At 44.4% G+C, this 25,410-nt stretch overlaps 2 protein-coding genes across 3 annotated transcripts in view; both read left to right on the plus strand.

Moving 5' to 3' along the window:
• Positions 1–3,930: 3,930 nt before the first annotated feature.
• FAM71F1 (family with sequence similarity 71, member F1) lies at positions 3,931–23,812 on the plus strand. The gene is made up of 9 exons (XM_012664734.1): positions 3,931–4,176; positions 5,326–5,510; positions 6,611–6,863; positions 10,301–10,422; positions 12,885–12,939; positions 15,700–15,850; positions 16,224–16,278; positions 23,141–23,428; positions 23,782–23,812. The coding sequence occupies exons 1-9, from the start codon at positions 3,931–3,933 to the stop codon at positions 23,810–23,812; spliced, it is 1,386 nt and encodes a 461-aa protein (XP_012520188.1).
• The window catches only part of CALU (calumenin), a 28,358-nt gene continuing 26,235 nt past the window's right edge, over positions 23,288–25,410 (plus strand). Inside the window, exon 1 of one of the 2 annotated variants that reach the window (XM_012664770.1) lies at positions 23,288–23,428. The gene's annotated coding sequence lies outside the window, so the exon portion shown is untranslated. The remainder of the gene's footprint in view (positions 23,429–25,410) is intronic. The other variant, XM_012664771.1, reaches the window with a different exon arrangement.

The raw sequence follows: 25,410 nt of genomic DNA on the forward strand, positions 1-25,410 counted from the left end.
TCCAGTCCCCTTTTCATCTTATTTTGATTTCTCTAATTTTTTATTTCACAGGGTCCATATTATGTTTAATTTCCTTGAGAGTATAGAGAGGATTCTTGTCAAATATTTTCCTCCTGGAATCATTTCGCTCTCAATATGAAGTTATTATACATGTTTTCCTCCCAACATTCTTTGGGAGAGGAAGTAGTATTTCGCATAGATCCCATGGTATATCGTTACTAAAAATAGTGACTCTATTTTAGTTTTTAAAAAGTGTCTGCCTTGACCAGCCTGGGCAACATAGTGAGACCCCATCTCTAGAAAAAAAATTTAAAAATTAATTGGGCGTGGGGGTGCACATGTGTAGTCCCAGCTACTTGAGAAACTGAGGCAGGAGGATTCCTTGAGCCCAGAAGTTCAAGGCTGTAGTGAGCTGTGATTGTGCCACTGCACTCTAGCCTGGGCAACAGAATGAGATTCTGTCAGGAAAGGAAGGAAGGAAGGAAGGAAGGAAGGAAGGAAGGAAGGAAGGAAGGAAGGAAGAAAGGAAGGAAGGAAAGAAGGAAGGAAGGAAGGAAGAGGGAGGGAGAAAGGGAGGAAGGAAAGAGAAAGGAAAGAAAAGGAAAGTAAAGGAAAAAGGAAAAGAAAAACAAAAAGAAAAAGAAAAAGAAAAAATGGCCAGGTGCTCACACCTGTGGCTCACACCTGTAATCCTAGCACTTTGGGAGGCCAAGGCCAAAGGATTGCTTGAGGTCAGGAGTTCGAGACCAGCCGAACAAGAGTAAGACCCCCCCCATCTCTACAAAAACTTAAAAAATTAGCTGGATGTGGTAGCACACGCCTATAGTGGCAGCTACTTGGCAGGCTGAGGCAGGAGGATCACTTGAGCCCAGGAATCTGAGGTTGCTGTGAGCTAGGCTGATGCCATGGCACTCTAGCTGGGGTGACAGAGCAAGACTTTGTCTGGAAAAAAAATAAGAAAGAAAGAAAGAAAAAGAAAAATGTTTACCTTGAATCTAAAAACCCTTTAGATATAACTTCTATTTTACAGAAAATTAGCGACTAGAGAATTAAGCTAAACATCACCACAAGGATGCAACAGACATATCTAGAAGGTGAGACATTCTGTAGGACAACTCAATTGTTTTCACTAATCAGTGTCCTAAAAAAGGGACTATACTAGATTAAAATAAACTAAGGGGAAATATGTGAGCCTGGATTGGGTATTGATTTGTCCAGCTGTAATAATAATTTGAGTAAATTGGAGAAATTATAATATGGCCTGGAAATTGGATGAGATAAGATGAAATATAGTGAAATACAAAAGCAGAGGGTGTTAACTAAATGAAACAGATTATTAAAAAGTTATAAAACAACTTTAGAGTATGATATTTGGTTTTACACACACGCACACACACGGTTGTTGTAGCGGTGTTCTCTAGGTGGTTGTTTTTCAACTTGTTTGCATTTTCTAATGTTCAACAAAGCATATGTACTGCTTATGTAATAATAGAGTGTTTTAAATAGTGACATAGATTTAAATGGGACAGACTTACTGTGAAGATAATAAAGTTTAAGCTTCAGAGCCTCTAATTCCACGTGGGCCTTACAAGGCTCTAGGAGGACCTCTAGCAATTTTGTATCATACTTTTGTGGGGGTTTTATTTTATGTTTAAAGGTCTAGCACCTTTTTATTGTGGTAAAATAGACATAACATAAAATGTACCATTTTAACCATTTTAAGTGTACAGTTTAATGGCATTAAGTACATTCACATGGTTGTGCAACCATCATCACCATCCACCTCCAGAACTTTTTCATCTTCCAAACTGAAACTCTGTCCCCATTAAACAGTAACTCCCCATCCTTCCCTCCACTCAGTCTTCTTATTTTTAAGGTTTCCAAAATTGTATGGGCTTTAAGTTCCTCAAAACCTGGGTCCAGCCCCACCTTACAGCCAGATATCCTGGTAACACCTGTGCAAGCTTTGAAATGACCCCTTGCACTGACAAAGTGGCTTTATCCTCAAACCGAAGGATGGTCAATATAGTTGAGGAGATTGTCAACAAAGTTCTCATCACCAAACGTGCAAAGAGCAGTGACTGTGGCAGCATCAGTATCACTGAATGCACAAGGCTTCCTCCCAGAAATTGTACCTCACACTCGAGCTTACATCTCTTCTGCCAGAACATAGTCACGTGGCCTGACCTAGCTGCAAGGGGGCAGGCCAGGAAATATAATCTTTCTTCCAGAAGAGCTTGTGCCCAACTGAAAATCAGGTATTTTACTACTAAAGGAATGGAGACAATAGATATTGGGATAGACAACTAAGCATCTGTCATATGGTTTTTAAAAAGATTCGATGTGCTGGTTTCTGAGGTTTGATGGGGGCAGGAGGAAGGGGTAGATATCTTAAAGCACCCATTTATACAATTGCTTAGCATCTTGTTTAGAGCCAAAAACTCTCCTGCTTACAGTTAGCTTTCCAGACTGGGTGCTCAAGCCTTCTTCCACTGAGGGTTAAGGAATACCACAGAAGTGGGCTTAACACACCTGTATGGAAAAGAGAAGAAGTCCTCTTCCCAATCGACTCTGGAATATCACAATGGCCAAATATATCCAAGCCGCATATCTAAACCAATAAGCTTTGTTGTGGTTAAGCCTTGACTATGAAAAGCAACGAATCTGTTTATTAATTACCATCACTTTTATACTGTGTGTCCCTTTCCAGGCTGTTTCTAGAGAAATGCAAACCACAGGATGTGGTCTCTGACCCTATTCTTAGAGAATGTAACCCTGGAGGCCATTTTCCCCACATAGTAAACAAAAGAAAACGTGGAAAGTGAGCTCAGAAGTTGCTTCACTGACCTGGGAGCTGTAACAGGTGCTTGAGCAGAGATGTGATCTAAATTACCAGGTGTGAGGGCCGACGGAAGCAGATGAGAAAGCGTCCTGGTGCATCAGCCCTCTCCTTGACTTTACAATGATTGCAAAAGTCAACTCCCAGCTTGACCTTTGTGCATAATGGTTGTCAAACTATTCTTCTAAATTTGTCACATTTGGCCTTGATAGTTAATACTTTATATAAGTAAAGTCTGGGATTCTTTTGTCCAAATTAGAATACAATTTCTCCCAGAAATGGGCTTGGATAGTGGTCAGCCTGCTTGGTTCTTTGCCCCTGATCTAGCTACCCGAAGATTTGGGCTCTTTCTTCCTCTGGCTCAAGGATGAGGGGTGCTGTCACTCTGAGAGGGCATGGCTTGCTGATCCGAGCAGAGCTGCTCCTCAGGGTTCTACTCCTCCCAGCTGGCGCCCTCACAAGCCAGCCTCTGGGTAAGAAACTAATTACTTCTCCTGCTCCTTCTGTTTGACCTCCTACAGGAAATAAGCCCTGCAAAAGGAACCAGACCGCCGTAGCAGAGCACAGAGCAGGCACCAACTGCCCTGCAACTGCTTCCATAAGCAGAGAAGGCTGCTGCAGATCCCCCAGGGTGTGGAGGGCAGGCCTCATGCGAAGCTCAGGAAGGCTGGGTTTCCCATGGACAGGCAGTCCTGAAAGTTTGGGGTAGGTTGCATTCAGAGTAAGGGAGGGTTGAAAGGCAGGGAGGGCATTTTCCTCTTAGTGGCAGAGGAGCTTCCTGACGACCCTCCGTCCTTGCTGTCTTCCTGGCTCACTGCTTTCTCAGCAAGTTCTGGGAGAGCTATGTCCTGGGGTCCCCACAAGGCCTGGGGAATGTCAGGGCATGAATAAGTCAGAAAAACACTCTGGAGGAAAAGGGAGGCTCCTCTGCATTTCCCTTTCCTGAAGGCCTGCGCTGGTTTTTCATGATGTCATCCATTCATCATTGTGAGCTGACTGGTGGTCCCAGGGCTTGGCCAGCTGCCCAAGGCCAGGAGGGAAGAGACAGATCCCAGGACAAATGTGCAGCAGGCCCCTAAGCATGTGTAGAAATGTCATCAGTTACACATAGAAACACTTGGTGGAAATTGAAGAAGACAGTAAAAGTCACAAGATCCTATCCAACCTTCCCTTCCCTGAATGCCTGGGAAGAATTCAGGGGCCTCTTGCCTGTGGATGGGGAACAGAACCCTGGAGTGGGCTTGGGTGTGGAGGAGGGACTGCTCTGCCAGAAGGTTCGTTCTCCAGAATTCAACCTGTTTCCTGACTCCGTGGTGTTTGAAAGCAACTTTGTCCAGGTACGCTTGGGTGGCTCAGAATAGCATTTCTTGATTCTTCTAAACCTGTTCCCAAATGTGACCAAGAGAGTCCATCCCTGGAACTAGAGTGGAGTGAGAATTGAGGCCAGAAGAAGTTATCGGGCCTGGAATGCAAGGCTACCTCATTTACCTGGGCTTTGCAGAGCCGTAGACAGGGCTACTTCTGCACACAGTGGTCACCTGGGGAGAGAGGTCGGAGTTCTCTGCCCTGAGCAGAGGATTTGGTATTTAAGTCCACAGTTTTCTTCATCCCCCAGGCTGTCACCCAAAGCAGATGCACAAAAAGGCAGTGAAATGAGATGCCCTTTAAGGATTAGGAACAGAAATGCTGATTAGTGAAAAAACAGGTCCTTAAGACCCAGAGGGACCTGGGCTCAGATTCCAGTCCTCTGCTTTCCCCTTGGGGAGGCATCATTGTGCAAGTAACCAGAGAACCCTGAATCATTTCCTCTATTGTAAAAGGGTTGGATTGACCTGAGAATTGAATGCAAATACAGCAAGCAAAGTACCTAGTCTAACAGGCACCCAGTGCATTTTTGTTTCCTTGCCTGGGCTCTCCTCAGGCCCGATGGAATCCAGAACAAACAGAACTTTGAAGCTGGAAGGGACCTTCCTGTTCAGAGAAGGTGCAGGAAATAATAGAACTCCTCAGAGAAGGGCTAAGAGGGCAAATTTTCCAAAGGAAGGCCAGAAAACAGTCCAGGGAGGATTCATAGGAATATAATAAATGCCAGAGAACTCCTGGGTTATAGTTCTTGTGGGCAATTTTTAATAGTAGGTCATTTAAATGCTATTACAGTTGTTTAACCAATATAGGTTAAAACAGTGATTCTCAACAAGCAGTGATTTTTGTCTCTCACTGCCAAGGGACATTTGGCAATGTCTGGAGATATTTTTGGTTGTCACAATTTGGTTTGGGAGGTGGGGGGTGCTACTAGCATCTAGTGTGTAGAAGCCAAGGATGCTGCTAAGCATTCTACAATGAGTAGGACAGCCCCCCAGACCACCACCATCCAACAAAGAATATCCAGCCCAAAACGTTAATAGTGCCGAGGTTGAGAATCCCTGGCTAAATCATACTGCTGCTTTTGCCAAATGCTCAGGCTGTGCCTGGGGGCTGCATTGCAGGTCAAAAGGGGCAGGAATTGGATAGATATCTACAAGGCCTCCAACACCATGGCCCTTGGGGTGACCTCCTCTGTGCCCTGCCTGCCCCTTCCCAACGTCCTCCTCATGGCCAGCGTCAAATGGCACCAGGGGCAGAGCCAGACATGGAACAGACCATCTACAGCCCCAAACATCATCCTGAAGAGGTAAGCAACAAAGATGGGAATGGAGGACACGAGTGAAGGGTGGATCCAAAGTGGAGGCTGCTTGGTGACTAAAATCAGGGTGGAGAGAAAGCAGAGAAGTCATCAGCAGTGACATTAATTGTTGTAGTCAACCGTAACCCGAGACAGGTGGTGTGCTGGAAGGACAGAGGTCAAGTGGCTGAGGGAGGTATCACGTGGACAGGAGTGAGGGGTCAGTCTACATACCCACTTTTCTTCTCACTGCACTCACCCAGCTGAACTCAGGAAAGCTCTCAGCATTTGGCCAAGTGGCAAGGAGGCATGGAGCTCTGGCAGATGAGCACGGGTTGAGAGAGGCAGGTTCGTTCTAGTCCTTCGTATGCAATTTTTGAATCATGAGTCACTTGCTGCACCTCAGTTTTCCTATTGGTAAAATGAATGGGACTAAGTCTCACTTAAAACTCTGATGTATAGTGACATCATACTTGTCTGGGTTGAAACAGCCCTTTTTCATGTTTGAGCCTCTTTGAATAATCTGTAGTATGTCTCAAGAATCTCTAGATATTCCCAGAAGTCCAGGAAAACCCTGCATTTCTCCGTGCTACCTTAGTGACGAACCTCTTCATTATGTTCTTAGTGTGCCTCTAGCAAGTACAGCCCAGTCCCAGCTAATATTAGATCCAAAGCCAGCTCCTTAGACCTTAGCTCCTTTGGGAAGAGTAATTGAAGCATTAGGTCAATGAATGGGCAAGCTGGACAGTGGGGCCAGCTCCCTTGGTGCTATCAAGAAGGAAATTGCAAAACTCTACAACTCCAGCCACCTTACTCCTAGGCTGCCTCTCTCGAGCAGGGTCCAGGAGTTACCAGCATGAGAATCATGCCAGGGCCATACCCCAGACCTACTAAATCTGAACCTATGCGGGTGTATTCAGGTGTCTGCATGTTAAACAACCTCCCCAGGTATATCTGATCTCCCCAACATTTTAGCACCACTGTGCTAAGCAGCCTTTCTTCTACATCCAAAGCCTCAGTCCTAAAGGAGACATTCCTTGTTTTAATGAAGATAGGGTCAGATCAGAAGCAATGGGATTGTCAATGTGTGTCTTCCCTGGTGGCTTCAGGATTCTCCCATTGAAGTTTGTGGAGCTCCAGGTCTGTGACCGCCTTCAGCGCATCCTGCGGTTGAGGACAGTCACTGAGAAGATCTATTACCTAAAGCTCCACCCCAACCATCCTGCGACTGTCTTCCACTTCTGGATCCGACTGGTTCAAATTTTGCAGAAGGGTCTGTCCATCACCACCAAAGACCCTAAGATTCTTGTCACTCACTGCCTGGTACCCAAGAACTGCTGCAGCCCCTCAGGAGACTCCAAGGTAAGGGAACACCATTGCCAGCCTTCAGCTAAGGCCAGAGTTGAGAGGTAGACCTTACGCCAGCTGGTATGTGAGCACCCTATGAAGGTGATCTCAGCCTTATGCCTTTTCTAAAAGGCTTTATTGAGGTATCATTTACAACCATAAAATTCACCCACTGTACGTGTACAGTTCAACACTTTCAGTAAATGTGTAGAATTGTGCAGCCATCACCACAATCCAGTTTTAGCACATTTCCATCTCCCTAAAAATTCCCTCTTGCCCATTTGCAGTCATTCCCTGTTCTTACTCCCAGCTCTAGGCAACCATCTATTTTCACCTCTATAAATTCATCTTTTTTAGATATTTCGTATAAATGGAATCCTATTATACAACATACAGTCTTTTGTGTCTGGCTTAGCATAATGTTTTTCAGGTTCATCCACATTGTAGCATGGAGCCCACTCCAGGGCAGAAGCACAGCTATCAGTAGTTTGTTCTTTTCAGGTGCCGAATAGATTTACCACATTTTTGTATCCATTCACTGGTTGATGGACATTTGGATTGTTTCCAGTTTGGGACTATTATGAATAATGCTGCCATGAACATTTGTGTACAGGTTTTGTAGACATACATTTTCATTTGTCTTGGGTAGATTCCAAGGAATGAAATTTCCAGGTTATGTGGGAAGTTTATGTTTAACTTTTAAAGAAACTGGCAAACTATTTTCCAAAGTGGCTGTTCTATTTTATATTCTCACCAGCAATACATGAGGGTTTCTGTTTCTCCACATCCTCACCAATACTGGTATTGTCTATCTTGTTTATTGTAACCATTCTAGCAGGTGTGTAGTGGTTTTAATTTGGATATCTGTGTGCTGGTGGTTGCTATAAGAAAAAAAATTTGGATATCTGTAATGACAAATGATGAAGAACTTTTCATGGGCTTATTCAATGTTTGTATATCATCTTTGGTGATATGTCTATTCAAATCTTTTGCCCATTTTTAAATTGGGTTTTGTCTTACTGCATTGTAAGAATTCTTTGTGTATTTTGGATACAAGTCCTTTATCAGGTTTATGGTTTGCAAATATGTTCTCCCTGTCTGTGAATTTTCATTTTCTTAAGGATGTCTTTTGAGGAGAAGAAACTTTTATTTTTGATGGGGTGTAATTTATCAACTTTTTCTTTTATGGATCAGGTTTTTGATGCATATCTAAAAATTCTTTGTTCAACTTAAAGTCACAAAGATTTTATCCCATATTTTCTTCTAGGGGTTTTGTAGATTTAGTTCTTACATTTATGTCTATGATCCATTTGGGGTTAATATGTATGCATGGAATGAGGGAAGGATCTAAGTAGTAGACCATCCTTTCCCCATTAACTTGTCTTGGCACCTTTGTCAAAAATCAATTGATCATAAATGTAAGAATTTATCTCTGAATTCTCAGTTCTGTTCTGTTGATGTATGTGCCTATTCTTGTGCCAATACCACAATGTCTTGATTTATATAGCTTTATATTAAGTTTTGAAAATGGGTGGTAATAAGTTCTTCCAATTTTGTTCTTTTTCAAATTGTTTTGGCTATTCTAGATCTTTTGCATTTCCATATAAATTTTAGGATCAGTTTGTCAATTTCTGCAAAAAAAAAACCTGCTAGAATTTTGACGAACACATGTTGAATTTACATATCATTTTGGGAGAAAAGTGCCATTTTGACAATGTTGAGTCTTCCAATATATGGATATGGAATATCTTTCCATTTCTTTCAATCTTCTTTAATTTCTCTTAAATTAAAATAAATGCTTTTAATTTTCGGTATTTAACATTTAACAAAAAATGTTTTATAGTTTTCAGTAAACAAGTTCTGCACTTCTTTTGTTAAATGTATTCCTAAGTATTTTATTGTTGTTGATGCTATTGTAAATGGAATTGTGTTTTCTAAATTTCACTTTTGGATTATTCATTGATAGTATATAGAAATACAATTGGTTTTTGCATATTAATCTTGTTTATTAGTTATAGTAGTTTTTGTGGATTCTTTGGGATTTTCTACATACATACATGTATACATACATACATACATACATACATTCATGCCTATGCAAATAAAGACAGTTTCGCTTCTTTATTTCCAATCTGGATCTATTTGTTTGTTGCTTTATTGCATTAGCTAGAACCTCTGGTATAATGTTTGATAGAAGAGGCAAAACAGACATCCTTGCCATTTCCCAATCATAGGGAAAAAACAAATAGTCCTTTCCTATTAAGTATGACACTAATTATGGAATATTTTTAGATGTGCTTTATGAGGTTAAGGAAGTTCCCTTTGTTCCTAGCTTATTGAGGTTATTCTTTTTTTTTTATCATGAATGAGTATTGGATTTTGTTAAATACTTTTTCTGCATCTATTGAGATGATCATGTGGTTTGTCCTTTGTTCTGTGAATATAGTATATTACATTAATCGCTTTTATTATGTTAAACCACCCTTGTGTTCCTGCAATAAATTCTACTTGGTCATGGTGTCTATAATTTTTTTATATGTTACTGGATTCATTTCCTAGCATTTCGTTAAGGAATTTTCCATCTGTGTTCATGACAGATATTGGTCTATAATTTTCTTGTGACATCTTTATGATACCCTGGCTTTGATATCAAGTTAGCATTAGCCTAATTGAACCAGTTGGGAAATGTTCCCTTTTCCTCTACTTTCTGAAAGAGTTTTTGAAGAGTTTTGATTATTTAAATATTTGATAGAATTGACCGATGAAGCCACCTGGGCCGTTTTGCCCAAGGTCTTTGAGCATGATGAACATAAGCCTGACTTGAGCTGCAATATAAACTCCATGAAGGCAGGGATTTTTATCTGTCCTCTTCACTGCCATATCCCTAGTACCAGGCACATAGTCAGCATTCAATAGATATTGAATGAATGAATGAATGAATATAGACAGCATGCACAACTGAAGCACCTTTGGGATATCACAGACAACAGGAAAGAAATTAATTTTACCCAGATGTAAAAAGCAGCTCAATATAGGATTTTTCTTAGACAAATTAATTTTTAAAACATTCATTAAATTCCTATAATAAATATATGATTCCCCTACATTTAAATATAAAACCAAGTAGCATAAACTTTATTAAATTTATATTAATAGGCTATTAATAAATTATATTAAGGTATATTAACAGGAATAGGTTATCTACTAAATTATGTGAAAATTGTACAATGATGACATATCTTTAAGGCACCGAAGGATATTTATACCAATACAAGCAGTGTAAACAAACAGTTATGGCCCCAGAAATGCCTCTGTGAGAAGCTGGTATGGCTGCGCAATGGAAGAGTTTGAGTTCTAACAATTTAGAATCTGGACTATGATATTAGAGATATGCAGAGACCCTTAGGCCTTAACCACCTGGTTTTGTTTTGTTTTGTTTTTTCTCCATATAGTTAGTACAGAAGAAACCTCAAGCCTCCCAGCCCAGCGAGAGCCTCATTCAGCTAATGGCCAAGGGGGAGAGCGAGGCTCTCTCTCAGATTTTTGCCGACTTGCACCAACAGAACCAATTCAGGTACATGACTTAAATCAGGCCAGCCTCTGACATTTCTTCGTGCAGCCCAGATGGTCTGGGCGGTGAGATCCAGAAATCAAGTATCTTGCTTAATGAGCACAGGGAGGGGGCATGAAAAGCTGCCACTCAGTATCCAGTCTTTTTTTTTTTTTTTTGTGGCGTTGTAGCTCACTGTAACCTCACACAGCAAGCATAGTAGGCTTGACTCCAGAGGACGAATTTCATAAAACGTGAAAAGTTATGTCTCCAACAGTGAAAATAAGTTAGTAACACAGGTGGAAAAGTAAACCCTAATTTCTAAAAACTAATTTCTAATCCAGTTCCTAGTCCTACAGAGAAATATCCAAAATATTGTTTAAAACATTATCTACTTATTGGGTTCACGGACCCACTCACCTGGTCCCTGCTTGGACTTTATGGAGCTTGTAAATATATAGTCTGTTCTGGAAAGCTCCGTGGTACAGACCTATCCTCCCCATGTCTAAGGAAATGTGCCTATATGTACAATGACTTAGCCTTGAGTCTTAAGACTGGTTAGTACGAGAGAGACAGGAGTTGAGAGCATTTAGACCAGAGGGTACCACAACCAGAGTACCCAGTGCCAGGTGAAGTGGGACCAAGGGTCCTAGTGCCTATTATTTGTGGTTTAATAGAAAAGGGAGAACAGAAATAAATTAGTAAATATCACCAGGAGAGAAAATGAGGTGTCAGAGAGGAGATTTTTGTCACTACAGGAACCATTTGGACCAGCAGCCCAGAGGCAGAACAAACCCCCTTTCTTTCTGAGTGCTGGTAATAAACTCAAACCAGTAGGGCTCAGAGGAAGTGATCTCTTACAGTGGTCAAGAGTTCATGTAGACCTGGGCCCAAGTCACTGTTCTAACTGCACCCTTGAGCATATTGCTTAACTTTTGTAGGCCTCAGTTTTCAGATCTGTAAAATAGAAATGATAATAATGCCCTCCTTATCCAGATATTATCAAGATCAAATGGTCTCATACGCATCAAGTACTTAGCACGCTCCTCAGCAGATTTAGAGGCAAATACAAGTAAGCTCTCAATAAATGTTAACTTGTAGTATTGACTCCAACTCGGGCTGGACCTAGAAAAGTATTAACACAAGAAAAAGACCTATCCGTTGCCCAGTGTAAAGGACATATACTGGAGATTGTCACTCTGTAGATCACACAGAGATCTATAATTAAGGAAATTCTGGACAAGATGTCACATTGCTGAGCTAGAGGGCACTAGACTCTAATACAGCAAGATATTTTGAAGCAACTTTTTGATTGTCTCAAAATACTAAATCACCGATTTTTAAATTACTATTTAAAGGACTTCTGTTTCTATCTCACTGGCCACAACTCGAGTCACCTGGCCACACCCAGCTGCAAGGGAGGCTGGGAAATGTACCCTCCATTCTGCATAGCCTTGTGCCCAGTACAAAATCAGCAGAGGGAGAAAGGAAGAAGCATTACTGGGGGTCTCCTGGCACCCTCTGGCACCGACAGCTTTTAATATTTCCCGAAGGTCAGAGGAGGCCAAGACCTGAAGGAGAAATAGGCAACAGACAGATGAAAGGGTAGAGATGGGCCGGACAGATGGGAGCAAGCAGGTGCAATGCTGAGGCTTCCCCCAGAGGAAGCAGCCCGGCTGAAGACCAGTGGGGAGAGCAGGCAGTGGTGGAGCAGAATAAGCAGACGTGGGCAGGGGCTGTACCAGGCAGAGCCTGGGAAGCCACGCAAAGGAATTTAGACTTTAAGTGTCATGGGAGCCTTAGCAGCATGTTAAACAGGGAAAGCATATGACCCAATTTACATTTTGAAAAGGTCATGCTAGCGGTTGCTGTGACAGTTAATTTGAGGGAGAGAGAAGAGATGTAGCGAGACCAGCTAGGGAGCTATGGCAACCTAGTCTGGGCTGTCATGTACAAAGCGGATTGGAAGAATGCAAGAAACGGGGCAGGGGGGAATTAAGTTTTACTTCACTGTTATCTCAGTCCTTTATACAGATGTTTTAGTTCCTTTAGTTTCTCAAAACCAAGGCCTGGGTGGTCATTTTTCTGCTCGTTCAGGCACATTCTAGTCTGGTTGCAATTATTATCAGTTTTTGCACATTGGCAATAACATGCAACTTAGCAGCAAATAAAATTAATGGCTGAGATACAGGACTGAACAGATGGAGTCACCGCCCTCCCCTCCGCAGCAGAATCAGCAGCTTGGACTCTGCTCCCACCTCCCACCTCCTTTTGCCTCCCCCTTCCCTACCTTTCTTCTGGAACTTTGATATGTGTCACAGCCATCCAGCATAGCCACAGCTGGCCTTTTCATATTTATATCTGTCTCTAAAGCTTTGGTATCAGGAAAAACATAACTAGAAACAAGATTTGAAATACAAATTTAATGCTCTTTTACTTTACTTTCCACCTTCATCTCCTTGATCCTGAAATGGCTGGAATTTCAGGAGCAGCAAAAAGATGGAGACCAACAAGGACAGCTCAGGTAAGGGAGGACACAGGGCACCATGAGAACTTTCTGCTCTGCAGACGCAAGAACAAGATCCCCTCCAGTTCCTCATGCTGACTTTCCTGGCACTGCCAGGACTGCTGTCGTCTCCCATGCCTTAGTTTCAATTCCTTGAGGCTCTCTGACCACCATAGTCAATTTGGCATCAAGTCTTACCAATTTCTCTCTTCTCAATGGTTCTTATACACTTCACTACATTTCTACCCCCACAGATCCTACCCTAGCCCAATCCTTCTCACCTCAAGCATGCAGCAATTTTCCACTAGTTCGTTCATCCATTTCTTCATTCAAAAGCAGGCACAAGCACCTTGCAAGTGCCAATCACTGTGGTTGGCTTTGGGGTCACCACGTCAAAAGACACCACGCCCCCTTCAAGGAGTTTACAATTTGGTGGTGTCAGATGGGGAAACCTCTCCTTCCAGGCAGCATTCAAAGCGCATGCCTGGGGTGCCCAAGCGGCATGAAGGAGGAGGTGGTGGCCCCTCCCTCCTCCCAGGAAGCTGGCCCCAGAGGCGTAGGTGTGAGCTGAGCCTCAGAGGGTGAGTACAGGTGAGCTGGCCGAAACAGATGAGAGAGGATATTCCAGGAAGAAAAGAAAGGGTCTGCATGAGGGAGCGTGACACATTCTGGAAACAGCAGCCAGTTCCCTGTTTCCAGGTTCTAGCCCAAATCTACTCCGTTTGGCATGCATGGTCCTGCATAAACTTCCTGTTTCACCCATCTCACCCAATCTCTCACTGCTCTAACAGGAGTCCTCTGCCTCATCATCTTCTGCCGCCCAAACCTGCTCCAACAAACCTTAGCTAAGCTTCCCCAAACCTCCTTCATCCCTGCTCCGCCCTCTTCCCCAGGCGCCAGTCTAAATCTTATTTACCCTTCTAAATCCTCCTCCTCACAAATCCCTCCTGCCCGGACTAATCTCTCCTTGCTCATAACCTCTCTTACATTACGCCCTAGTTGTTTCCCAGGTTTAAGGCATATTTCTTCAATGAATACTAAGTTGTCTTCATACCTCTCACTCATCCACAGCCTCAAGCACAGGGCTGGGAACACAGTGAGAGTTCACCAAATATCCATATACCATGCCACTAATAAGTTATTTCTCCACATCAGCTCAGGAAGCAGTCAGAACATCATGTTATAAGATATTTAGAAATTTCCAGGAGGTTGTAGACCCTAGGGGAGCTCTGCTAACTTTCGTCCAAACAAGTGATTACAAACTCATATGTCCACAGGTGGTATAAATGTGTGGGTGACATGGATATAAGAAATAGTTAACTTTTCTCTAAATTCTATTATAAATAAAACAACCCGTGGCAGCTGACACTTGGTTTCAGCACTGAGTTAAGCATTGAGGAGACAATAGGGAGTGGTGGGGAGGTGGGGACAGTGGCAACAAGAAGTGAAGGTTTCAATTAAGGCTTCAATTAATTGTCGCCATACTGGAACCCAGGCCTGCTGTTGCCAGATACTCTGATTTTGCAAGATAAGCCAAAAATCCGGATTTTTATGTAACACACCCCCACCCCATAAAAAACGAAAGTGCATTATAGGCTAACAGTGGGCAAACAAAACATATCTGCAGACCACGTTCAGCCACTTTCAGCCTGGAGGCTCCCCAGCTCTGGTGAGCAGAGCTGCAGTTTCCCCGCATTTTCTCCACGTCTGGGAATGCTTTCTCACGCTATGCAACTGATGACACAGTGGCGATTCATTTGTTTTCACACATACATTCAAACACACACACTCAAAACATACCCCATGAGGTTAGGGTTGAGGAAAACAGAAATAAAAATATTTCAAACTTATTTCTGGCACTTGAGAGAAGAGCTAGAATTTCAGGGTCACAGAATATCTGGCATCATGGGAGCCAACCGAGATGTTCCCAGGCTGATTTCAATTAATCATCCTGGGATGGCCTCCGGACCCTCTATTCTCTTTGGGCCAGGTAGCATACCCTCTCAGTTTGGAAGGAGAGTTACACCCCAACCTCATGGAACTTTTGGATGAAAAAAGAGAGCGCTACAGTGGAAAAACCAGCAGCCCAAAGCTTACCTGTGGCTGAACCTTTCAACTCCCCACCAGCCGGTGGAGTGGCCTATTACTGCAGTGCTTCCCAAACTTAAATGTGCAAACCATCCCCTGTGGATCTTGTTAAAATGCAGATTCTAATTCCTTAGGTGCGGGTGGGCTTGGGACTGTGCATGTCTAACATGCTCCCAGGTGCCGCCAAAGCTGCTGGGCTGTGGGCCACCCTTTGAGTAGCCAGGGCCAAGTGGACAAAGAACAGGCTTTGGCTTAAGGCCTTCTGGGTTCAAGGCCATTGCCAGTTCAGCTAGCTTTACCTCCTGGGGAAATCTCCTCAGTTAATCTGTCCAAACCATGCTGGGTCTCTCCTTTTACTGGCACTGTGTTGCTCACACGATGTAGTGGTAGGAGCATGGGCTCTGGGGCCGGGCTGTCTAGCTTTGAATTCTGACTCTGCCTCCTCATTATGTGACTATCAGTAAGTCACTTACCCACTCTGGGCCTCAGATTCCTCATCCCTGCAATGGGGATTGTGGCAGTGCTGACCTCACAGGGTCGTGGTGAGGATTGCGGGAACACGAATGCATGTCATTGTTTGGAGCAGTGCCGGGCACGTAATAAGCATCCCTCAAATGTTGGCTGTATTCTGCGCGTGCTCTGTGAACCAGAGTACAAACATATGCATTCCTTTTCTTGACCTAGAGAACGAGATCCCCTACGAAGACGAAGACAGCATCCCTTGTACCCGCGACCTCTGTTGGAGGGATTCGTTCACGTATGGAGAGTGGGAAAGAGAGAACCCCTCTGGGCCGCAGCCACTCTCACTCCTCAGCACTCTGGCAGCCTCCACCAGGCCACAGCTGGGCCCACCCATAGGTACAGTGACGGAATTAACCCACTGCCATCATGGGACAGCCTCGGAGTTCAACCTCAGGGCTGGGTCAGGTCCTGGGGTCCTGAGGGTGATTCCAGAAAGCTGTGGAGTGGGGGTGGGGGGATGCAGGCCACAGCAACCTCAACCTTCTCTTTTCCTGCCTTTTTGTTCTCTGCCTCCAACTGGGTTGAGCAAAACCCTGAAGTGTGGCACCTTCAGAGCCCCTGGAGTTCCCACAGTGGCTCTGAAGGGACAGACAAGAATGGACAATGCTGTCTGTCGTCGCTAGAGCTGCTTTCCCCTTGCTGTGTGGGAGGCAGGAGGGCCCAGCTCTGGGGAGTTCCTGTGTGCTCTCCCTCCCTCTTTCTTCCCCAGAGCTCTTGGCGAGCTTGCTTTCTGCTGGGGTTGGGGTGCAGAGAGTGAGAAGGAGGTAGGCTAGGAGGGCTGGGAAGGGTCAGACTTCCCTGGGGTTCCAGCCCTTCTCTGTCCATGCTCAAGGTGCACTCATCCACCCACTCGTTCAGTTAACAAACATTGTGAAATACTTCCTGTGTGCCTGTCTAACCAGAAATAGCTTCCTAAAGAAGGTAGGGGTGATGTACATTTTCTAAAGTAAAATATTACTAATAAACCACTAACTCTTATAAGATACCTGTTATTAATAGTTGACAATTTTTAAAAATTGTCAGGGTGGTGGCTCACACCTGTGATCCCAGCACTTTGAGAGACTGAGGTGAGAGCCTCACTTGAAACCAGAAGTTCAAGACCAGCCTGAACAACATAGCAAGACCCCATGTCTACAGAAAAAAAAATTTTTTTAAATTGACATAAGTATCTATGTGCCCACAAAAGAGCTCTTTAGGTAAATTATATTCTATCTAACATTTTTCTCTCCTACACTCACAGGCAATTCTATTTGAGCCGCCCTTTCATACTGGGGAGAATCTATGCAGCCCCTGCCTACACCACTCTGCAGTATTCAGCTCGAGGGGCTCTGTGGCTAGAGGGGCGGAGAAAGCTGTAACCAAGGGAAAACTGGAATCATCTCACGGTGACATCAGAGCCTTTCCTCATTCAGCTGTACGTAATTTCATGCCCTCGGCACCGTATCTCAGCACCGACCACCTCCGTCCCACAGCCAGAGTGGCCCAGGACCAAGAGATGGAGGAAGGGGTGACAGGGAAGCCTGGCCAGAGGAGAGGCAGAAGAGAGCAGAACCGAGGTGAAGAGGAAGGTGGCAGGAGGAAGTCAGAGAAGAGAGACCCAAAGAGAAGTGGTAACAGAAGGAAACAGAAGAGACTTGGTAGAAGAGATAAAGAGGACAAGAGAAGAAACACATCCCTGAGAGATGCCTCACCAAGCTTCTATTTATCTAATTTAAAACTTGAAAGTAAAGCCATAAGCCAAAAAAAGAAATGTGTTTTCTCCTCTGCTCAGACCACTCTGGACAAGTATGAAGGGCCAGACTCCTTCAACTTCCTTTTTTGCCAGTTTTTCTTGCTAATTCCTCTCTTCTGACTCTAGCTTTATACCTTCTTCCTTAGCCTGCTCCCTAACTTGGACTTGCTAGCTCAGCCCTGGCGTTCTGAATAGAGGTTTGGATTAGTGGAGGAATCATTCTCACAGGAGGTAGTAAGACAGGTGTGTAGGGTTGGGCGAATTTCTATTTTGTGTTCATACTCCCTAAGTTTGCTGTTACCCAGCCCTGCAAACACTGGCTCCATTTCTTTTGTGTTTGACACCTCCTAGAAATGTTGATATTCCTTGCTAGTGATTATTAAATTAGAGATTCCAGAGAGAGGAGAAATAGTCTCAAAGTATAGGTAAATCAGAGGGTCACAAATTCTAGATCAACAGAATCACTAAGGAGCATCTGTCAGATGGCCCATGGATTGGCCTCTTTGTTTAACATGTGCAACATTGGCTGGTGTGGTGACTCTCACTGGTAAGCACTTTGGGAGGCAGGAGGATTGCTTGAGGCCAGAAGTTCAAAACCAGCCTGTGCAACAAAACGAGACCCCATTTCTACCTAAATAAACAAAAATTTAGATGAGTGTGATGGTACAGGCCTGTAGTCCCAGCTACTCAGGAGGTGGAGGCAGGAGGATCGCTTGAGCCCAGGAGTTTGAGGCTTGCAGTGAGCTATGGTGACACCACTGCACTCTATCTAGCCAGGGTGACAGAACAAGAGCCTGTCTCAAAAAAAAAAAAAAAAAAAGGCGCAATATTTCACATTCAATGAAAACCAGTCTATGAGTATTTCAGGAAAACTGTCCAACCTCCAATTAGGGAGATCTTTGGGGGTTTTGCTTTGATTTAAGATACCCCAGGAAGGTCTTTTACTTCACTGAAGAAGTTTTCATACTGAAATGGTTGGAGGGCTAAAAAGTAGGCTCCTGGGTCACCAAGCTCCAACGACAAGTTACGTGCTAATTCTTGCTGTTTCAATATGTGCATAGATGATCCTCCCCACACTCTGATTGCTGTTCCCTGAACTGCTGCCCTCCAATCATACTGTTCTCCACCCTCCTCAGCCCCTGACTTTACCCTAGAGTCTGTCGTTAATAACTGCCCCCCATCCCATTATTCCCACTCTCCAGCAATACCACCTCCTATCCTTTCCCCTAAGTCCCATAATCCTTCAACCCACCAGTACTGCACTCCGTTGCTCCTACCAGGTTTTCACTATCCCTCACTCTCTTCACGTCCTCATTTTCTTCTGCTGTAGCCTAGATTCCAAGATCAACCACTATTATTATCGCTTCCTTGCATGCACCCGCAACACCTTCGTGTCTCTTTCACTTTCTTGTATTTACTTGGCTAAATCCAGCTCTCCACCAGCCCTCTCCCTGCACCAGCCACTGAACTTGCTGCTGAACTCGCAAGAGAAAGTGGAGAGAACCACGTGATACACTAACCGATCTCACTGCTGAGTCATCAACACAAGCCTCAAGAGGGTCCTTAATGTTGCCTGGAAATCATCCTACATTCCCCAACCAAGTCTGTTCACTCTGCTGAACTGTTGTTTCACACCTTCTCTCCCTTCAAACCACCATTGCCTCCTGGGGACTGGGCTTCCCATGTCACTGAGAACATGGCCACAGTTGAAAGAGAATTTCAGGCTCTCGCCACCACATCCACCAGTTACCTACATCCAGACCCACAGATTCTGTCTTCTCTCCTGTTTTGTACTAGACCCCACCCCATCTCACCTCCCCAAGGACCTTGCTCCAGTAACTCTTCTTTTTCCTACAGCATCAGTTTCATCCTCGCTACCAGATCCTTCCCATCAGCAACTAACACTGTGATTTCTTCCATTTAAAAACAGAACAAAATAAAACAAAACCTCTCTTGGTCCCTCTGTCCCCCTACTCCATTTTATCCACCCCTTTAGAGTAAATTCCTTGAAAGCTTCCAATTTCTTATTTCCCATTCTCTTTTGAACCCACCCAATTATGTTTTTGCATCCACGACCCCACCGAACCTGTCAAAGTCACCACATTGCTAAGGCCCATGGCCGACCAGTCCTCGCCCCACTGTCAGCAGCCTGCAACACACAGGATTACTCCTTTCACCCTGAAACTCGTTCTTCATTTTACTTCTAGGACACTCTCCTGGATTTCCTCCTGTCTCATTGGCTTTTCTTCTCAGTTCTTTTGCTGGTTCATTCTCATCGACAGCCCTCCACCATCTCTGAACATTAGAAATTTCCAGCACTCAGTCCTTGGGTCTCTTTTAATCAAAGTGCACAGCTTTCATACCACAGGTGTATCACTTACTGCCAGATTTATACCTCTAGTTCAGGCCACTCTGAACTACAGAGATACATATCCAACTGCCTACTTGACATCTCCATTTGAATGTCTAAAAGGCATCTCAACGTGTCCAAAACTAATCTCTCAGTATTAGCCCTCAAACTTTGCTCTCCCCGAAGTCTTCTCCATCCTAGTAAATGGCAGCTCCATTTTCCTAGTTGCCCAAAACCTTGGCATCATCTTTGACCTCTCTCTTCCTCTCCACCCCATTTCCAACCCACCAGGAAACCCTTTTAAATTACTTTCAAAATATACTCAGAACCTGATCCTTCTCACTACTTCCACTGCTACCACCCTGGAAAAAGCCAACGTCATCACCCACCTGGATTGTTGCAAAAGCCTTCTAATGCACTGCCTGTTTCTAACCATACCCCATTCAGTCTAATGTGATCCTTTAAAAATCTTAGATCATGTCACTTCTCTGCTCAAAACCTTCCAAATGGCTTCCTCTCGATTAAGTTAGGGCAATGCTACCTCTAAGAGATAAACCTCAATATATCAATGGCATAAAATAACTAATAGAAGTTTTACTTCTCACTCATAAAAAGTCCAAAAATGGTGTTCCTGGTAAGTCAGTGGCTCTTTAACAGGAACCCAGCCTCCTTCTACCTTGTGGCTCTACCATCTTCAATACACACCTTCCAGCCACAGGAAGGGAAATTGCTTGGAGAATTGCACATGGCAGCTTTGCATGGCCAGTGCTGGAGGTCCTGTATGTCCTTTCTGCCCTCCCTCCCGTGGTCAGAGCTGTTATATGGCCACACTGCAAGGAAGACTGGAAAATGTAGTCTAGCTGGATTCACAGGAAAAAGAGGAAACAGGTTGGCAAATAGCCAATCTCTTCCATGTCCTCTCACTCACAGTAAAAGCTAAAGTCCTTGCAATGGCCTAAAAGCATTACAGAGTGTCCCTCTCCCCCTCCCCATCTCTGCTTCCCTCTCTCTGACCTCATGTCCTCTACTCCCCTTGCCACTGTACTCCAGCCACACTGGCTTCTGGTTGCTGCTCAGACATTCCAAACATACTCCCAGCTCAGGGCCTTGCCCTTGCTCTTCCCTTTTCCTGGAACATTCTTCACCACTTTCAGGTTCCCTCATGAGTCACTCCCTCATGAGCCCTCCCTGGCCACCCTTTCTAAGATGGCAACACCATTCCTGACAGTCCCAACACTCCCTGTTCTCCTTCCCTGCCTTATTTTTTCCCTTAGCACCTATCACCACCTCTCATTCTATATATTTTGCTTTTAAAAACATTTTGTTTATGGGCTGCCTCACCTACCCTTACATACCAGAATATAAGCACCATGACAGAGATTAATGTATTTTGTTCACTGCTGTATCCCTAGTGCCTAGAACAGTGTCTTGCACACAGGAAACACTCAGGAATGAATGCCCAGGAGTACCACATGAGCAGAGCTGGAATGCTTGGAGAAAAATGTCAGCCTTTTGAAGTTGACATCATCATGCCTGCCATAAGCATTCTGTCTCTCAGAGACAGAATCCAGGGCTAGATGGCCTTGGGTGTCACCCCTCAAGTCCTTTTCCTCCCCCACCTACCTTCTAACTCCGGGGCTCCCATGAGGCCTAATCTGCTTTTCTCTCTTCAGAAAAGCTTATCTGTTCTCATGGCTCCATCAGCTGCCTCCTGGCCTAGGACCCATCTCTTAAGTATCTCCTCCAGCCTCTTGACTCTGTTGTTTTAGATGTTCTGTCATCACCTAGATTAACTATATCTTGAACTTAACTCATTTCCTTTATTTCATAGATCTAGCTCATTCTCCCAGTCTTGCCTAATTAAAACTCTTAATTTTTAAGTGCTCCCTCTTAATTTCTTTCATCCAACTGGTCACTAAGGCCAGGACTTGTTATTTACACTTTTAAAAGCTCTCTTGTATATAAAGGTTCATTTCTATTCCCTTGCCCTTGTTAGGCCAGGCCCTTATCCACAGGGAATCTCAGGGTTGGAGGGCCCCATCTCTGGCAAAGTCTTACTACCTGTTCAGCCTTCACTAGGACACTTCCAGGATGGGTGGCTCCGCCACTAGGCTTCAGTTCCTTGAGGGCCGGATGATGTCCTATTTATCTTTGAGTTCACCAGCACCTAGCATAGTGCCTGACTTCAAGGAGGTATTTTTAAAACAGTTTTTGAAATAATACCTCCTGAGGCAACCTGTTCTATTGTTAATCTCTATTAGAAGGTAAAAGAACCACTTTCAATTTTATTCCACCCCCGACATAGGCACAAGGAAGACCCACAATTCCCACTGCCTTTAGCTCAGTCTGCTCAGATTGACAAGACCTTCCACCATGTACCCAAACTTACCATCTATGCTTTCCCTTCATGGCTCCCTATTTCCTACCTGGCCTGAGAATTTACCTCCCACTCCGTCCCACACTCCTCCTTGTTGCTGTTACTCTTCTTGCTGAATAGTCCATTTGAAACTTCCTTAGTCCAGCCTGAGTCACATCTTCCCATGAAGCGTGCTCTGGCTACCACCAAGGGTCACTGACACTCCTTTGTTTGAAGGCCGGAAACACTAGTTGTAAAGCTTTCATCTTGACAGTAAACTCATTTTTTGTTTTTAACTCTTTCATGAGCTTATTAATACTTGTCTCAATTGGATTTTAAACTATAGAGGCTTTATGTGCTAAGAACTCAGTAGATTTATATTTCATTTGTGCTGAAACTATAATAGCCTTTAACACTTGTTTTAACTTCATGACATAAAAGTGAATAAATGGATGATTTCCTGTGTTCCTCTTAAACCAGGGACATGCAATGGGTTCCACCCATTCAGTTCACCTAACATTATTGAGCATTTACTTTGACCTGGGCAGTAAACTCAGAGCTGCAGATTTAAAGTTGAAGAGGTAGATCTCTATCCGGGAACTTAGTCTAAGAGCAGATGGATAAGCAGTGTTTTATAGCAAAATTTGGCAAACTGTGTTGAAGATAAATAAAATTGTAAAGGCAAATGAGGGAAGAATTACACTTGGTGGGGTGAGTTTCTATTGCTAACATCAGGACCGGGAGTTCTATTGGTCTTCACAAGACTGAGAATCAGGAAAACCACTCATTCACAGCGGAGGAAGCTGCTTCATGAACAAAAAGAGATGTGAAAGGACAGGCTGTCGAGGAACAGAAATGATGGTGGCTAGACCGCAAGATATGTGAAGGGGGATGTTGGAAGATGAAGCTGAAAGATACACTGGCGGCAAAGAGTGAAGAGCTTCCCGTGGATAGCACATCAGGGCAACAGCGCTGAAGGGAAGGGAGGAATTGGGATTATTCAATCCAGTTGGTGACTAATACAATCGGATCAGTTCTGACGTGGGGGCTTGTGGGCATGAAGATAACTAGCAGGGTAAACGATGAAGCCCTGTGGAGGCAGTCATGCGCTGTGAATGGGGACGTGGCGGACGGCCGCGCCCACACGCCAGCCCAAAGTAGGAGGCTAGGGCCCCGCCATCCCCACAGGCCCCGGGACCAGAGTTGGGCGGGAATCCGGTCCACGCAACTCGGCGCGCTCGCGGGGACGTGGCGATTTCCAGCCAATCCCGGCTACGCGATTGTGGGACCAATGGCTGCCCAGGGAAGCTCTGCCGCAGCGGCGAGTTTGCTGATGATTGGTCGAGAGGTCGCCGGCGAGGCGGATGGGGGCGGGGCTAGGGTTCGCTTCCGGTTGGGCGGTGCTTGCGCGCGTGAACAGAGCCGGTGGGTGAACGGCGACCACGGCGGGCTGGGCAGTGGGGGCTACGAGAAAAGGTAAGTACGGTAATGTCCACCCCCTCCACACTGCTGCCGCTTCATCCTTATTTGCTTTCTTTCTGTCCCCGGGCCTTGCTTTCGGCGCGGCATAAGCCTGCCTCACTCGAGGCCCGTGTCTCTGCTGGCACCGGGGTCTCGGGCCTGAGCCTGCTCGAGATCTCAGGGCCCTCAGAGCGCAGCCAGGGATGGAGCTCGCCGCTCGCCTTCCCGTACGCTCTGGGAAGGGGGCTGGGTCCCATCAATCTCTGTCTCCCGGCTTTGCGTACTGTTGGGTTCTGTTTTGCCCTTCGTCCCTGGGCCTCGCCACTCAGAGTCCGTGGGACTGAACGGTCACTTTTTGCCTCCTGAAGGTCAGAGGGCAGTGAGGTGGTGTTATTGTAACAGCCCCTGCCACCTTCCACTCACCAACCTGCTTGTATCTGCCAGCCCCGCCCCAAGGCCAGATCCAGACAGTGCGGTGCGTCTGCCGAGGAAGTCTTGTTCACTGACTTAAAGGATGTAGAAACAAGGGGGAGAAAGAACGAATGAAGACACTGTGTGATATCCATAATTTTAAAAGCCGCATGTTTCGAGCTTGAGTCAGCTATGGAAAGTAGCTTTAAAAGCTTTATTAGGAAATTAATTGTTTTTTTATTTTGTATTGTGGCTTCTAGCCCCAGATCCTAGTTCTGATTTTTGGCATGCAGCTTTCAGAAGTAAACGTAAGTCCCCACAGCTGCCGTAATTAAGAGTATAGTAGAGTGGCTTGCAGTTTTGAAAGCTGCTTTTTCATCAAGGCAAAAGCTCCCTGGGTCTCCTGCTAAAACTTTTGGACCTTTGACCTAAATTCATGACTGTATAAAGTCCAAGAATAGTGTCTTTGAAAATTGAATTGCGTTCATTTCCTGGCATGGGCCATATAGTCAACATTAACGAATTGAGAATAAGGTCACTTCTAGTAGTCTAGTAACTTATTCAACTTGGAGATAGAGAACCTTAGACTCTCTGATAAAAATTATTCTTTGCCATAGAACGGAACTTGACACAAGACAAATGCATATTTGACCTCATTGAGTAGATTTAGTTAATCAAATATCGAACAATACTCATCACTGAAGAATTTATGTAGTATAGCCTAAATGAGGGTCCAGAGATAGCCTATATATTGTCTTCATCTGTCAAGAGGATGAGTTTGCCAAGGCCTAATCTGAGGTTTTACTGTGATTCAGGGGTTTCCAATGGGGTTCTTTTGAGAATCACAACTAGGATTCTCAACTAGGAGAACCATGAGCTCACAAAAATATACTGAGTATGCCTGAGTGGATGGTTCTCAATATAGCTTTGAAACCAAGTCACCAGCACTCTCAATATAATCATTGTTCACTTCCATTCATCCAGTGATGTGTCAAGAGATACTTATTGGTAGCACCAGTATGCATTGCTCCAGTATAGGAGATCAGTACATTGGTGTTAACAGAGACTTTCTGTAACATGGATGTGCAGGGATGTTGGAAGGACAGAGGTAGCCAGGGATAGCCATTGGAAATGCTTGCAAGGCCATAAGGGCCTAGATCTTCTCCCTGTGATCCTCTCCCTAGATCCTCTCCACTCCTAAATATGGATGTTGTCGATGCTGTAATTTATGTGTTAGAGGTAAGACAGCTGAAATAACACTTTTGCCTGTTGCTAGCTGATAGCCAGATCCAGTAAGGGGAATTGGGGTTTGGTAAGCACAGGCAGACAGGAACCACAAAATTGCTGCCAAGTACCACCCAATTAATCCAGTAAAATGTATTGGTGTCTAGAAAGTGTAAGACGGTGTATTAGGGACTATAGAGAGATAATAATTTATGTTAGCTAAGATGTAGGCATTCTTCCAGAAATATAGAATCTGTAGCAGAGCTAAGAATAACAGCTTAAAGTAGCCTATGATCATTATCGAGTGGTACAAATTTTATAAAAGTTTAAAGGAGTAGGTACAGATCACTTCTAGCTAGAGT

The sequence above is a fragment of the Propithecus coquereli genome, unplaced genomic scaffold, assembly GCF_000956105.1.
Source record: "Propithecus coquereli isolate 6110/MARCELLA unplaced genomic scaffold, Pcoq_1.0 Scaffold91, whole genome shotgun sequence".
In the NCBI taxonomy this organism is placed as follows: domain Eukaryota; kingdom Metazoa; phylum Chordata; class Mammalia; order Primates; family Indriidae; genus Propithecus; species Propithecus coquereli.